At 50.1% G+C, this 17,084-nt stretch overlaps 1 protein-coding gene across 1 annotated transcript in view; it reads right to left on the bottom strand.

The window, feature by feature from the left end:
• Window positions 1–16,732, bottom strand: part of LOC309559669 (rho GTPase-activating protein 20-like) — a 126,132-nt gene extending 109,400 nt beyond the window's left edge. Inside the window, exon 1 of the mRNA XM_082263048.1 lies at window positions 16,485–16,732. Coding sequence (XP_082119174.1) covers window positions 16,485–16,553 — 69 coding nt within the window. The 5' untranslated portion in view covers window positions 16,554–16,732. The remainder of the gene's footprint in view (window positions 1–16,484) is intronic.
• Window positions 16,733–17,084: the final 352 nt, after the last annotated feature.

Raw genomic sequence — 17,084 nt, 5'->3', positions numbered from 1 at the left:
GTACTGGCGGTACTGATTGGTACTGATGGGTCCTGGCGGTACTGACAGTACTGGTGGGTATTGGCGGTACTGGTGGGTATTGGCGGTACTGGTGGGTATTGGCGGTATTGGCGGTATTGGCGGTATTGGCGGGTACTGGCGGGTACTGGCGGGTACTGGCGGGTACTGGTGGGTACTGGTGGGTACTGGTGGGTACTGGCGGGTTTTTAGATGTTCCAGATATGATGACAGATCCACAGATCCAGATGTTCTGACAGATCCAGATGGGCTGTGAGTGACACTGGTGACAGGTCCTCTTTATTGGGGGGGGGGGGCTGTGTAGTGCACTTTTTACTACAATTACACAGTAAATGTACTCACTGATCTCTGCTATTCTCCTCACACGGTGTGTGTGAGGAGAACAGCTTAGATCAGTACTATCAGCTTTCCATTGTTATTGTTGTGACCGGCTGTGATTGGACACAGCCGATCACGTGGTAAACAGCCAATTTTATTGGCTGTTTACCCTGATCGGGTATGCGCTGTGTCCGAGGGACACATTACATGCCCGATCGCTGCGGTGCGCGCTCTCGGGAGCGCGCAGCAGCCTGTCATCCTAACCGCCGGCTCCTGCAATGTTATTGTGACCGGCTGTGATTGGACACAGCCGATCACGTGGTAAACAGCCAATTTTATTGGCTGTTTACCCTGATCGGGTATGCGCTGTGTCCGAGGGACACATTACATGCCCGATCGCTGCGGTGCGCGCTCTCGGGAGCGCGCAGCAGCCTGTCATCCTAACCGCCGGCTCCTGCAATGTTATTGTGACCGGCTGTGATTGGACACAGCCGATCACGTGGTAAACAGCCAATTTTATTGGCTGTTTACCCTGATCGGGTATGCGCTGTGTCCGAGGGACACATTACATGCCCGATCGCTGCGGTGCGCGCTCTCAGGAGCGCGCAGCAGCTTGTTATCCTGGCCGCCGTCATATGACGTCCGGTCAGGATAACTCAACCACATTCCCGCCGTCATTTTGCAATAGGGCGGGCGGGAAGTGGTTAAACCTAAAATAACATGCATAACAAATTAAATATGGGGAAAAAAAAAAGCTGCATCACATTTTTTTCCCATATTTAATTGCTATATGGGTACCATTGCTTTGGCATTTCTGTTTTACAAACCCCCGTTATATCGCCGTTCAGTTTTCGCGGTCCCGGTATTTTGGTTTTTTTTCTGTAAGACCTATTAATATTATATTAATTCATTATTAAATATTTTTGTGTTTTCCATTGCTCTTGCATTCCCTCTCAATATATTGTGTGTTTAAATGTGTTTCTATTGTTTTAAAAGTGGGTTTTAAAAGCATTTTAAGGTCTTTAAAGTACCGTAAAAGTTATAATGCCTAGGGGGTATTTAAATAGGGTATTTCTATTTCGCAGATTTTCACTTATCGCAGGTGGGTCTGGAACGCGACCCCTGCGATGGAGGGGGGTTTACTGTACATTCATGGTTCATTCAGATTAGTCTCCACCCAAGGAATTTACAGTCTACGGTTCCCAACTCTCATTCAAGGGCCAATAGCTCTTTAGAGCCAGTGTTAATTTCGTCAACGAAAACTCTTGTCACCGTTTTCATCAACGCCATTTTTCAAGTGACAAAAACTAAACGCAAAGAGCACATTTCTGTCAAATGACAACTATGCCGAAAATCGAATCCGTTTTCGTTAACGAAGGAAAACTAAACGAGAATGTGAGGCAGGGACGTTTACCCAACGTCCGGTTTTCACGGAGCTCCGCCTGCATCCACTCCCAGTAAGCGACTGTGTGGTGTGGCGTCTGGCGTGGTGCGCAGGCCATCCCTTAGACCACCATCCAGGCTCCAGCACTGTCCAGCAGCATTACAGGCTTCCTCTGTCTGACCACCACAGGCATCCAAGGCATTACAGGCCATCCCTTAGACCTGAGACCGCCATCCAACACTGTGCGTTTTACAGGCCATCCCTTAGACCACCATCCAGCACTGTGTGCATTACAGGCCATCCCTTAGACCTAAGACCACCATCCAGAACTGTGCAGCAGCATTACAGGCCTCCTCTGACCTGACCACCATAGGCATCCAGGGCATTACAGGCTATCCCTTAGACCAACATCCAGCACTGTGCATTTTACAGGCCATCCCTTAGACCTGAGACCACCCATACAGGCTCCAGCACTGTCCAGCAACATTACAGGCCTCCTCTGTCTGACCACCACAGGCATCCAGGGCATTCCAGGCCATCCCTTAGACCTGAGACCACCATCCAGCACTGTGCATTTTACAGGCCATCCCTTAGACCACCTGAGACCACCATCCAGCATTGGGCATTAGATTACAGGCCATCCCTTAGACCTGAGACCACCATCCAGGCTCCAGCACTGTCCAGCAGCATTACAGGCCTCCTCTGTCTGACCACCACAGGCATCCAGGGCATTACAGGCCATCCCTTAGACCTGAGACCACCATCCAGCACTGTGCATTTTACAGGCCATCCCTTAGACCACCATCCAGCACTGTGCATTTTACAGGCCATCCTTTAGACCCGAGACCAACATCCAGCACTGTGCATTTTACAGGCCATCCCTTAGACCAACATCCAGCACTGTCCAGCAACATTAGCCCTCCTGAGTGACCACCACAGGCATCCAGGGCACTGTGCATTTATATTTACAGGCCATCCCTTAGACCACCATCCAGCACTGTGCATTTTTTGTTACCCCCTTTGGTCAAAAAAGCAATATTCTTGGCAAAACAGTTTTGCCTAAATAAAGATTTAATGACTAAATATGTGTCTGTGTAGTGCTGTGCATGCTCAAAGCTTAATACTATAAATAACATTCGATTTTTCACTCCACCAGTAGTATACAATGAGTTTGGAAATTGTAGAGAAATGCTTAAATAATGCATTACAAATTAAAATTCAACTACACCCATTCGATTATAGATGACTAAAATGTAGGACGTTTTAGTGCTGGCATTTTAGTCAACTAAATATGACTAAAACACTTGCAGAAGACTAAAATGGGACAAACTAAAATGCCATTTTAGTCCTAAGACTAAAACTAAATTGAAATTTGCAGCCAAAATTAACACTGTTTAGAGCCCACGCAAGGAGAACATGGAAAGTCCATGTAGAAAGCTCTATGGTTGGGATTTGAACCAATGGCTCTAGCATTGCAAAGCAGAAGTGTTACCACTAAGCCACAATGCTGCCCACTGTGCTCACTTTCTGCAAAAACAAAAATAAGGCAAAACGGGGGGGGGGGGGGTGGGTTCTCCATTCTTGGTATTAAGCACGAGTAGGCTAGATGAACAAAAACCCTGTAACCGTCAGCCAAAGCGTGATGAAATCTCCAGACTTTCATTGAGAGCAGCTTTCACATAGGGCAGTAATGGCAAACCTTGGCACCCCAGATGTTTTGGAACTACATTTCCCATGATGCTCAACTATACTGCAGAGTACATGAGCATCATGGGAAATGTAGTTCTAAAACATCTGGGGTGCCAAGGTTCCCCATAACTGACATAGGGTATAGCATGGTGGCTTGGTGGATAGCCTGTCTGCCTTGTACCGATAGGGTTGCTGGTTATAATCCTGGTAGGTCCATAGCCTGCATTAGGTTTACAGGTCCTTGTGCTTCATGGGGGATGCTGCTGGCCACATACATGTTTTTTTATGATGTGTTCCCTTTAAAGAACCCAGACAGTAAAGAGATGATTTGTACAAATGTTCATGGGTTTATATTTAGTGCCGCCTAATTACTGTACGCAGCCAACACACAGCCCTATGACTGCTCCATGCCTGATAGGCATACTTCCCTGAATTAGCAGCAAACATTCATTTTGTTTTCTTAGGAATGCAATCAAATGAATGACATTCTGTACCTCCGTGGCCCAAATGAACAGTTTAAGTCAGCCAAATATTTTACAGGTGCATCATAACACAAGGCATGCAAAGTCCAAGTAAAAAAAGTCTGTCCCCTGCCAGCATGCTGCAGAAAAAAGGACAGTTGCTGTCTGTGGGGAAGCAGTGGTCTCTCTGCAGAGGCCCAACATGTCCCATGCTGAGTCAGACCTATAGCGATCTAAGATGCCCCCCTTGCTGAATCAAAACTAGAGTTCTCTAATCAGAATGAAGATGAGATTTACAAAAAAAATAAATCTTATGCTCCAAGCTGATTGGAGCGCTCCAGTTCTGACTCAGCAGGTGGCGTTCTTAGACATTTGTAGAGAGGCCACTGCTTCCATGCAGAGAGCAAGGGTCCTTACCACCCCCTGCCTTACAACCCAGTTAAAAGGCCACAGGGTGGTGGTGGGAAGGGATTAAATTGAAAGTTAAACTGGGCTTTGGGGACAAGGGGGTCGCCCTGTCCGACCTCGTAACTAGGCTTACAAAGCAAGTAGGAGTATGGGAGAAAGTACTACACGTACTTAGGGCTCTTTCACACGGTCCGCCTCCGTAGGCGGATCCGTGCTGCTCAGCGGGGATCGATCCGCGATCCCCGCTGAGCCGGCGGATGACAGCTCCGTCTCCGCTTGCAGTGGGGAGAGGGAGGTGTCTCAGCCCCCGCTGCCCTCTATGGGGGATCGGATGAGAGCGGACCGCCGGTCCGCTCTCATCAGATCCGATCCGATTACTGAATGGATGGAAAAATAGGGTTTCCATCCGTCCAGATTTCACGGACAGGATCGGATACGGATGGCAGCGGGTGTCAGCGGAGGTGTCTCCACTGACATCCGTTGCCCCATAGAGCTGCATGGAGGATCCGATCAGATCCGCCTAAAAAACTGACAGGCGGATCTGATCGGATCGCCCTTAGTCTCCTGGGGGAGAGAACAATGAAAATATATTGAAGTGAGTTTTTCCTTATAGCCAACTTGACTATACTTTCAGGTAAAGGTGGAGCATGTGGCCCACTCCATATGGCAGTGCTGGGTCAGCCTGGACTTAACAAAAGTCCCAGAGAACCATCTGGCCCTGTGGCAAGCTGAATGGGGAGGACCAGGGTGAGGTTGGCAAAAGTAGCTGGCCAGGTCTTTGAGGGAGACAGCCAGCTCCGTGCCAAGCTGGCCAGACTAGAGTAAAGCTAATGTACTAGAGTAAAGCCCCATACACACGTACCGATTGTCGGCCGTAAATATTCGGCCAACGACCGATCGGCCGATTGTAGGCTTGTTAGTATGATGCTTCCGACAGCGCATTTTCGGCCGAACAGAATCTGTCGTGCAGGCATTAAAATTTTTGTTGGCCAACACCAGAACGGCCGATTGTTCGCCAGTCAGTACAGAATTCGGCCGACGGACAGCAGATTAGCAAGACTGGGCATGCTCAGAAAAGAAAAAAAAGACAAGGAAAGTTAACCATCACATGACATCACTTCTGCAGTCGGCTGTTGGCCGACAAAATTCGTGTGCAGTCTTTTGCAGCTTTCAACAGACATGACAGCCCTGGACAAAAGACGGCCGATCGTTCGGCCGACGATCGCTACGGGGGCTTTAGGTCAGCAAAAAGTAGCTGGCTTCAGCTGGAACCCTGAGAGGTTGGCCTTCTGCAAAGTCCTGGGGAACTATCCAGGTGCAGGCCAAGCTGACTGGGGATGACCGGGGTGAAGTCCACCAAAGTAGACAGCCGGGGCTCCAGGAGGGGTTGGCCTAGACTTTGGGAAAGTCCCGAGGAGCTGTTATAGCTCCATGCCAAATTGGCCTGGACTTTGAAAAAGCCTCAGGGGAGTGTCCAAGTCTGAAGGTTTGGTGTAAAGTTCCCTGGATGGGCAAATCACAAATTCACCCTAAGCTCTTGCCAGCAAAAGTGGAAGTTAGAAAGGCCAGCTACTACAGGGTATAGCTTACCAGAAATGGAAGACATGCACGACTGAGAAACCTTCCCCACTCCTGCATACCAGCAGTCTGAAAAATGTCCGTGGTCTCAAAGTAGATGGGGGGCAACAAAGGATGATATACATTCTACAATAGTCTTCATTCACCTTTTTACTCCAGTGGAACCTATAAAAATAATTATTGGAGGGCCAGTGGGAAGACTGCTCCTTCCACTGGTGGCCAGTGGGAAGACTGCTCCTTCCACTGGTGGCCAGTGGGAAGACTGCTCCTTCCACTGGTGGCCAGTGGGAAGACTGCTCCTTCCACTGGTGGCCAGTGGGAAGACTGCTCCTTCCACTGGTGGCCAGTGGGAAGACTGCTCCTTCCACTGGTGGCCAGTGGGAAGACTGCTCCTTCCACTGGTGGCCAGTGGGAAGACTGCTCCTTCCACTGGTGGCCAGTGGGAAGACTGCTCCTTCCACTGGTGGCCAGTGGGAAGACTGCTCCTTCCACTGGTGGCCAGTGGGAAGACTGCTCCTTACATTGGTGGCCAGTGGGAAGAATGCCCTTCGCACAAATGGTTACTGCCCACACCTGTAACTGGTCTCTGCAGCAAGGAGCAATGGAAGGACAACACAAGACACAAAAGGATTCCAAGCTCTCCTTACCGACCAGTCTGCGACCAACTGAATTGAACTGTTCAACAGTATGCGTTAACAGGGGTTTAGTTGCACACATTTTCAAATACATGCGTAAGCCACAGAGCCCCAACAAGGCACCCCATTATCTGTGGTCCCAACTCTAAATTCTGTGAGTCTCCAACAATGGAAGCACATGTATTTAATGGACAGGTGTAGGGCAGATATACCTGAAGGGAGCCCACCACTTCCTAAAGGAGAAGGGGTACACTGAACACTCAAGCCTATAACACCATGGCAGCAAAGGTGTCAGTGCGTTGCCTGGCCAATGTAATCCATAGCAAAAACAAATGGTTACTGCCCACACCTGTAATTGGTCTCTGCAGCAAGGAGCATTGGAAGGGTAATGCATATAACAAGACACAAAAGGACAGGTCAATTTGGTTGATCACAGACTGGTCGGTAACGAGAGCTTGGAATCCTTTTGTGCCTTACACTGGTGGCCAGTAGGAATAATGCTCCTTACATTTAAGGCCAGTAGGAATAATGCTCCTTACATTTAAGGCCAGTAGGAATAATGCCCCTTACATTGGTGCCAGTGGGAAGAATGTTCCTTACATTGGTGGTCAGAGGGAGGAATGCGCCTTCCATTGGTGGCCAGTGGGAAGACTGCTCCTTCCACTGGTGGCCAGTGGGAAGACTGCTCCTTCCACTGGTGGCCAGTGGGAAGACTGCTCCTTCCACTGGTGGCCAGTGGGAAGACTGCTCCTTCCACTGGTGGCCAGTGGGAAGACTGCTCCTTCCACTGGTGGCCAGTGGGAAGACTGCTCCTTCCACTGGTGGCCAGTGGGAAGACTGCTCCTTCCACTGGTGGCCAGTGGGAAGACTGCTCCTTCCACTGGTGGCCAGTGGGAAGACTGCTCCTTCCACTGGTGGCCAGTGGGAAGACTGCTCCTTCCACTGGTGGCCAGTGGGAAGACTGCTCCTTCCACTGGTGGCCAGTGGGAAGACTGCTCCTTCCACTGGTGGCCAGTGGGAAGACTGCTCCTTCCACTGGTGGCCAGTGGGAAGACTGCTCCTTCCACTGGTGGCCAGTGGGAAGACTGCTCCTTCCACTGGTGGCCAGTGGGAAGACTGCTCCTTCCACTGGTGGCCAGTGGGAAGACTGCTCCTTCCACTGGTGGCCAGTGGGAAGACTGCTCCTTCCACTGGTGGCCAGTGGGAAGACTGCTCCTTCCACTGGTGGCCAGTGGGAAGACTGCTCCTTCCACTGGTGGCCAGTGGGAAGACTGCTCCTTCCACTGGTGGCCAGTGGGAAGACTGCTCCTTCCACTGGTGGCCAGTGGGAAGACTGCTCCTTCCACTGGTGGCCAGTGGGAAGACTGCTCCTTCCACTGGTGGCCAGTGGGAAGACTGCTCCTTACATTGGTAGCCAGTGGGAAGAATGCCCTTCGCACAAATGGTTACTGCCCACACCTGTAACTGGTCTCTGCAGCAAGGAGCAATGGAAGGACAACACAAGACAAAAGGATTCCAAGCTCTCCTTACCGACCAGTCTGCGACCAACAGAATTGAACTGTTCAACAGTATGCGTTAACAGGGGTTTAGTTGCACACATTTTCAAATACATGCGTAAGCCACAGAGCCCCAACAAGGCACCCCATTATCTGTGGTCCCAACTCTAAATTCTGTGAGTCTCCAACAATGGAAGCACATGTATTTAATGGACAGGTGTAGGGCAGATATACCTGAAGGGAGCCCACCACTTCTTAAAGGAGAAGGGGTACACTGAACACTCAAGCCTATAACACCATGGCAGCAAAGGTGTCAGTGCGTTGCCTGGCCAATGTAATCCATAGCAAAAACAAATGGTTACTGCCCACACCTGTAATTGGTCTCTGCAGCAAGGAGCATTGGAAGGGTAATGCATATAACAAGACACAAAAGGACAGGTCAATTTGGTTGATCACAGACTGGTCGGTAACGAGAGCTTGGAATCCTTTTGTGCCTTACACTGGTGGCCAGTGGGAAGAATGCTCCTTACATTGGAGGTCAGTGGGAAGAATGCTCCCTATATTGTTGGCCAATAGGAAAAATGCCCCTTACATTGGTGGTCAATGGGAAGAATGCTCCTTACATTGGTGGTCAGTGGGAAGAATGTTCCTTACATTGGTGATCAGTGGGAAGAATGCTCCTTACATTGGTGGTCAGTGGGAAGAATGTTCCTTACATTGGTGGCCAGTAGGAAGAATGCGCCTTACATTGAAGGCCAGTAGAAAGAATGCTCCTTACATTGGTGGCCAGTGGGAAGAATGCTCCTTACATTGGTGGCCAGTAGGAAGAATGCTCCTTACATTGGTGGCCAGTAGGAAGAATGCTCCTTACATTGGAGGTCAGTGGGAAGAATGCTCCTTACATTGGTGGCCAGTGGGAAGAATGCTCCTTACATTGGTGGCCAGTAGGAAGAATGCTCCTTACATTGGTGGCCAGTAGGAAGAATGCTCCTTACATTGGAGGTCAGTGGGAAGAATGCTCCTTACATTGGTGGCCAGTAGGAAGAATGCGCCTTACATTGGTGGTCAATGGGAAGAATGTCCCTTACATTGGTGGTCAGTGGGAAGAAGGAGGAGGACACACCCAAAGAGCTCTCTCAGAGAACCAGCCCTTTTCAAGCCTGGGCCTTGCTTGCTAGCTTGGCCCAGGAACAATGCCTGATCCTGGGGGAGGCCCTGGGAGGGATCCCCCTGATGACACGGGGCCTAGTGAGGAGGAGGTGGAGGACCTGTCTGTGGGTCCAGGCCCTGGTGAGAATGCGGATGTCTTCAGCCAGAAGATTATCAATCGTTTTAGGGCGATTGGGAGAGCGGAAGAAAAACTTAAAGTTTTGAAGGCTGAACACAAATCCTTCAAAACCAAGTATTTCCAGGCCTGGAGTAAAAATCGCACAGCCATGAAGCCTGAGTTACAGGAATTGGAAGAAAAGGTAAAGGAACAAACTTTATTATTGGAAAGGCTGAAAGACAGAAGTGGAGCATTTAAAGAAAAATTTGACAATGAGAGGCGATTTACCAGCCAAGCATCAGCAAGCTCTGTGGATCAGCAGCCTCAGTTAATGGATGACCAGGCTCCATCTGCCTCTGCACCTCTCCCCCCATGCCAGAACTGGCCTCGAGCGGTCTGGATAAGGGCGTGGAGGAATATCAGACCTGCTTTTGGTGAACTGTCCATCTCTGGGTGAAAAGCTTTTTTCCTATGCTATTTCTTTCACACCCTTAGCTTTTGTTAGTTAATATCTTCATTTTTGAAGAAGGGCTGCATGCATAATGGGAGTGGTTTTTGTTTCTTGACCTCGCAGGTTTGATGTCTGGTGTGGTGGTGTGAGTCTAATTAAGATTATTTTTCCCGGTAATGATGTGTTTCATGATGTGAGTTTTGTTTTTGCTGTAAAGGCAGTCTTTATTTGAGAGCAGAATTTGCTATGTATTTTTTTTTCCCCTTTTCATGTAAATATGTATATATTTATTTATGTATATTGATTTTATGATTATTGATTGCAAGACTTTTAATAAACAAAAATTGGGAAGAATGCTCCTTACATTGGTGGCCAGTAGGAAGAATGCTCCTTACATTGGTGGCCAGTAGGAAGAATGCTCCTTACATTGGAGGTCAGTGGGAAGAATGCTCCTTACATTGGTGGCCAGTAGAAAGAATGCTCCTTACATTGGTGGCCAGTGGGAAGAATGCTCCTTACATTGGTGGCCAGTAGGAAGAATGCTCCTTACATTGGTGGCCAGTAGGAAGAATGCGCCTTACATTGAAGGCCAGTAGAAAGAATGCTCCTTACATTGGTGGCCAGTGGGAAGAATGCTCCTTACATTGGTGGCCAGTAGGAAGAATGCTCCTTACATTGGTGGCCAGTAGGAAGAATGCTCCTTACATTGGAGGTCAGTGGGAAGAATGCTCCTTACATTGGTGGCCAGTAGAAAGAATGCGCCTTACATTGAAGGCCAGTAGGAAGAATGCTCCTTACATTGGTGGCCAGTAGAAAGAATGCGCCTTACATTTAAGGCCAGTAGGAATAATGCTCCTTACATTGGTGGCCAGTAGGAAGAATGCTCCTTACATTGGTGGCCAGTAGGAAGAATGCTCCTTACATTGGTGGCCAGTAGGAAGAATGCCCCTTACATTGGTGCCAGTGGGAAGAATGTTCCTTACATTGGTGGTCAGAGGGAGGAATGCGCCTTACATTGGTGGCCAGTGGGAAGACTGCTCCTTCCACTGGTGGCCAGTGGGAAGACTGCTCCTTCCACTGGTGGCCAGTGGGAAGACTGCTCCTTCCACTGGTGGCCAGTGGGAAGACTGCTCCTTCCACTGGTGGCCAGTGGGAAGACTGCTCCTTCCACTGGTGGCCAGTGGGAAGACTGCTCCTTCCACTGGTGGCCAGTGGGAAGACTGCTCCTTCCACTGGTGGCCAGTGGGAAGACTGCTCCTTCCACTGGTGGCCAGTGGGAAGACTGCTCCTTCCACTGGTGGCCAGTGGGAAGACTGCTCCTTCCACTGGTGGCCAGTGGGAAGACTGCTCCTTCCACTGGTGGCCAGTGGGAAGACTGCTCCTTCCACTGGTGGCCAGTGGGAAGACTGCTCCTTCCACTGGTGGCCAGTGGGAAGACTGCTCCTTCCACTGGTGGCCAGTGGGAAGACTGCTCCTTCCACTGGTGGCCAGTGGGAAGACTGCTCCTTCCACTGGTGGCCAGTGGGAAGACTGCTCCTTCCACTGGTGGCCAGTGGGAAGACTGCTCCTTCCACTGGTAGCCAGTGGGAAGAATGCCCTTCGCACAAATGGTTACTGCCCACACCTGTAACTGGTCTCTGCAGCAAGGAGCAATGGAAGGACAACACAAGACAAAAGGATTCCAAGCTCTCCTTACCGACCAGTCTGCGACCAACTGAATTGAACTGTTCAACAGTATGCGTTAACAGGGGTTTAGTTGCACACATTTTCAAATACATGCGTAAGCCACAGAGCCCCAACAAGGCACCCCATTATCTGTGGTCCCAACTCTAAATTCTGTGAGTCTCCAACAATGGAAGCACATGTATTTAATGGACAGGTGTAGGGCAGATATACCTGAAGGGAGCCCACCACTTCTTAAAGGAGAAGGGGTACACTGAACACTCAAGCCTATAACACCATGGCAGCAAAGGTGTCAGTGCGTTGCCTGGCCAATGTAATCCATAGCAAAAACAAATGGTTACTGCCCACACCTGTAATTGGTCTCTGCAGCAAGGAGCATTGGAAGGGTAATGCATATAACAAGACAAAAGGACAGGTCAATTTGGTTGATCACAGACTGGTCGGTAACGAGAGCTTGGAATCCTTTTGTGCCTTACACTGGTGGCCAGTGGGAAGAATGCTCCTTACATTGGAGGTCAGTGGGAAGAATGCTCCTTATATTGTTGGCCAATAGGAAAAATGCCCCTTACATTGGTGGTCAGTGGGAAGAATGCTCCTTACATTGGTGGTCAGTGGGAAGAATGTTCCTTACATTGGTGATCAGTGGGAAGAATGCTCCTTACATTGGTGGTCAGTGGGAAGAATGTTCCTTACATTGGTGGCCAGTAGGAAGAATGCGCCTTACATTGAAGGCCAGTAGAAAGAATGCTCCTTACATTGGTGGCCAGTGGGAAGAATGCTCCTTACATTGGTGGCCAGTAGGAAGAATGCTCCTTACATTGGAGGTCAGTGGGAAGAATGCTCCTTACATTGGTGGCCAGTAGAAAGAATGCGCCTTACATTGAAGGCCAGTAGAAAGAATGCTCCTTACATTGGTGGCCAGTAGGAAGAATGCTCCTTACATTGGAGGTCAGTGGGAAGAATGCTCCTTACATTGGTGGCCAGTAGAAAGAATGCGCCTTACATTGAAGGCCAGTAGGAAGAATGCTCCTTACATTTAAGGCCAGTAGGAAGAATGCTCCTTACATTGAAGGCCAGTAGGAATAATGCTCCTTACATTTAAGGCCAGTAGGAAGAATGCTCCTTACATTGGTGGCCAGTAGGAAGAATGCCCCTTACATTGGTGCCAGTGGGAAGAATGTTCCTTACATTGGTGGTCAGAGGGAGGAATGCGCCTTACATTGGTGGCCAGTGGGAAGACTGCTCCTTACATTGGTGGCCAGTGGAAAGACTGCTCCTTACATTGGTGGCCAGTGGGAAGACTGCTCCTTACATTGGTGGCCAGTGGGAAGACTGCTCCTTACATTGGTGGCCAGTGGGAAGACTGCTCCTTACATTGGTGGCCAGTGGGAAGACTGCTCCTTACATTGGTGGCCAGTGGGAAGACTGCTCCTTACATTGGTGGCCAGTGGGAAGAATGCTCCTTACATTGGTGGTCAGTAGGAAGAATGCGCCTTACATTGGTGGCCAGTGGGAAGACTGCGCCTTACATTGGTGGCCAGTGGGAAAAATGCGCCTTACATTGGTGGCCAGTGGGAAGAATGCGCCTTACATTGGAGGTCAGTGGGAAAAATGCTCCCTATATTGTTGGCCAATAGGAAAAATGCTCCTTAAATTGATCAATGGGAAGAATGCCCCTTACATTGATGGTCAGTGGGAAGAATGCCCCTTACATTGGTGGTCAGTGGGAAGAATGCTCCTTACATTGATGGTCAGTGGGAAGAATGCCCCTTACATTGGTGGTCAGTGGGAAGAATGCTCCTTACATTGAAGGCCAGTGATAGTCAGATCACCACCCCAACAGTAAGCTAAAAAGACCACTGGATTCACGCAGCTGACTCTGCCATGTGGTGTTGTCCCCAGCACTATGCAGGCACCATTAGATAAGAGGTAAGTCAGTCACACCTCAAGAAACCTCTAGCAACCTCCGGAGGAACCGTAAGATTCCATGGTTCCTACTCTTCCACAGAACCCTGGCTGAGAAAGGCTGATTCAGAAGGAAACCCTGAATCCACTGTTCAGTCTTTCCTCCTTTCATATGGGATCATTAGACCTAGTCAGTGGCTAAGCAAGCCACTAAGGGTCCCCAGTGTGACAATAATTGGTGGACACCATGGTCAACTACTGGTCTACACGTGTCAAATGATAGCTATAGAGAAATGTTCTGCTTCCAGCTTAAGGGGTCCCAGCACCTATCTGACAAATATCTGCTATAAATGGACCCCTAAATCCCAGAAGGGCCCGGTGCAGCTGCAAAGCCTCCACAAATTAGGTCTACCCCTGGACACAGCTATTGGTAGTCTTCTCCACATGTCTACAGAACACCTCCATGTGATACCGATTCCTCTAATGCTGGGGTCTCCAAACTTCAGTATGGAGGGCCACATCAGAGGAGGCAAATTCCTTTTTTTTGTTATCAGGGTCCCCATCAGAATCCTTCTTGCATCAAAGTCCCAACCAGATTCCCAAATACATCAGGGTCCCCACCAGAGCCCCCCTCAAATCAGGGTCCCCACCAGAATTCCCCTCACATCAGGGTCCCCAGCAGAGTCCCCGATGCATAAGGATACCCATCAGAGTCCCCAACAAATCCCCCCTACCCCTTACACCAGGGTCCCCACATAAGGATACCCATCAGAGTCCTCCTCACATCAGGCTCTCCATTACAGTCCTTGTTACATTAGGGTCCCTATCAGAGCCCCCCCTTACATCAGGGTCCTTTAAGCCCCCCTTACATCAGAATCTCCATCAGAGTCCCCCTTACATCTGAGTCTCCAGTCTGCCACAGGGAGCCCATCAAAGTCCCCCCTTACACCAGGGTCCCCATCAAAGCCCCCCCCTTACAGCAGGATCTCCATCAGAATCCCCGATGCATAAGGATACCATCAGAGTCCCTCTTACATCAAGGTCCCCAATATGGCCCCCCCACTTAAACCAGGGTCCCCACATAAGGCTACCCAGAGTACTCCTTACATCAGGGTCCTGAACAAAGCCCCTCTTACATCAGAGTCTCCATCAGGGTCTCAACTGCCACAGGGTGCCCATCAGAGTCCCCCCTTACACCAGGGTCCCCATCAAAGCCCCCCCCCCTTTCATCAGGGTACTGAACAAAGCCCCCCCCCCTTACAGCAGGGTCTCCATCAGAGTCCCCGATGCATAAGGATACCCATCAGAGTCCTCCTTACATCAGGGTCCCCAACAAAGACCCCCCCCCCCCTTACTCCAGGGTCCCCACATAAGGATACCCCATCAGAGTCCTCACATCAGGGTCTCTGTTACAGTCCTTGTTACATCAGGGTCCCCATCAGAGCCCCCCTTACATCAGGGTCCCCATCAGAGCCCCTCACATCAGGGTCCCCATCAGAGCCCCTCACATCAGGGTCCCCATCAGAGCCCCTCACATCAGGGTCCCCATCAGAGCCCCTCACATCAGGGTCCCCATCAGAGCCCCTCACATCAGGGTCCCCATCAGAGCCCCCCTCACCAGGGTCCCCATCAGAGCCCCCCTCACATCAGGGTCCCCATCAGAGCCCCCCTCACATCAGGGTCCCCATCAGAGCCCCCCTCACATCAGGGTCCCCATCAGAGCCCCCCTCACAGAGTCCTGAACAAAACCCCCCTTACATCAGAATTTCCTTCAGAGTCCCCCTTACATCAGTCTCCATCTGAGTCAACTGCCACAGGGTCCCCATCAAAGCCCCCCCCCCTTACATCAGGGTACAGAACAAAGCCCCCCTTACAGCAGGGTCTCCATCAGAGTCCCCAATGCATAAGGATACCCATCAGAGTCCCCCTTACATCAGGGTCCCCCAACAAAGCCCCCCCCTTACACCAGGGTCCCCACAAAAGGATACCCATCAGAGTCGTCCTCACTTCAGGGTCTCCATTACAGTCCTTTTTATACCAGGGTCCCCATCAGAGCCCCCCCCTTACACCAGGGTCCTGAACAAAGACCCCCTTACATCAGAATCTCCATCAGAGTCCCCCTTACAGACTCTCCATCAGGGTCCCCCTTACATTAGAGTCTCCATCTGAGTCAACTGCCACAGGGTGCTCATCAGAGCCCCCCTTACACCAGGGTCCTGAACAAAGACCCCCTTACATCAGAATCTCCATCAGAGTCCCCCTTATAGACTATCCATCAGGGTCCCCCTTACATTAGAGTCTCCATCTGAGTCAACTGCCACAGGGTGCCCATCAGAGTCCCCCCTTACACCAGGGTCCTGAACAAGGACCCCCCCTTACAGCAAGGTCTCCATCAGAGTCCCCAATGCATAAGGATACCATCAGAGTCCTCCTAACATCAGGGTCTCTATTAGAGTCCTTGTTACATCAGGGTCCCCATCAGAGCCCTGAAAAAAGCCCCCCTTACATTAGAATCTCCATCAGATTCCCCCTTACAGAGTCCATCAGGGTCTCCCTTACATCAGAGTCTCCATCTGAGTCTCAACTGCCACAGGGTCCCCATCAAAGCCCCCCCCTTACATCAGAGTCTATAAGCTGCATCAGTGTGCCCACCAGAATCCCCAACACTTTAAAGCCCCGTACACACGATCAAAAAACTGTACACAAAATGCCGCTTTCGAGGCGATCGTATGATAATCAGTGCTGGTTTTATCAGTACAGTTTTCATTCGCAACTACAATACATTCCATCCCTTCTGAATCTTTATCCGGTCATGAGAATTTTTGCACTTTAGTAACCTCTTCATTTTCGATAAGAGACTTTGCATGCAAAAAACGGACTATCGTTTATCAGATAATCTCATTGTGTGTATGAGGTTTAAGGATAAGCCTCTGCCTATCTGCGGGCTAGATAAAATCTTCTAGTTGCCCAGCCATAGTTTGGAAACAAACAAAAGCATCAAGTTTAATCACAATGGATACTTCAAGAGCCTGCTCACGCCAACATTGGATGCTATGAGGATTACAACCACTTCTAATGAGCCAGCTCTGCCACACAAGGGAAAGGTGAAGTCCTTCCTTAATACTTAGATCTTCCATACCCAATACAAGTCCTCATAAGAAGCACAAAGAAGCCTGGCGGGGGGTACGAACCTTGCCTCCTTCTTGAATCCACGATCCCAGGTCCTTGCTAGGCGTCTTCTGCTGGGGGGTCATCTTCATCCTATGCTCCCACTTGTCCGGACCATGACACCTTCACATCCAGGGGGACACACGGGGGAGGGCGAAGTCCCAGTCTGGAGGTCCTGGAGAGAAGAACCTCTATGTCATGGCAGGATAGAGGAATGGCAGGCACTTCTGAGAGTTAACATTGACTTCTGTCTGCCTGTTCCTCTAAGCTGAGGGAATGCAGGGAGAGTGCTCCACCTCGCAGGCTGACTAAATAAGGACATTCATATAGTAGGCAGAGCTGCTCCTGTCTGCTCGCAGCTACAACCTCGTCTCAGCTGGCTACAAATACCATGATCACACCCTCCGCCAGCTGGGCAGCCACAGCACCAGCTCTGTCTACGGCCTGGGGGGGGGTCTTAAGTGTGGCCCCTGACTTTACCAAAGGGCCACATAGAATATCCAGTGAATAGGATGCTACAGAGGCTGCAGACATATACAGGAGATGTTCAGACTACAGACATGATGCAGGAGATGGTCAGAGACTGCAGAAATGATACAGGAGACGGCCAGAGACTGCAGACA

This window comes from Pelophylax lessonae (genome assembly GCF_965119305.1).
Source record: "Pelophylax lessonae genome assembly, chromosome: 7".
NCBI classification, from domain to species: Eukaryota; Metazoa; Chordata; class Amphibia; order Anura; family Ranidae; genus Pelophylax; species Pelophylax lessonae.
The sequence above is the reverse complement of the archived record's forward strand: the minus strand, read 5'-3'. Positions and strand labels throughout refer to the sequence as shown.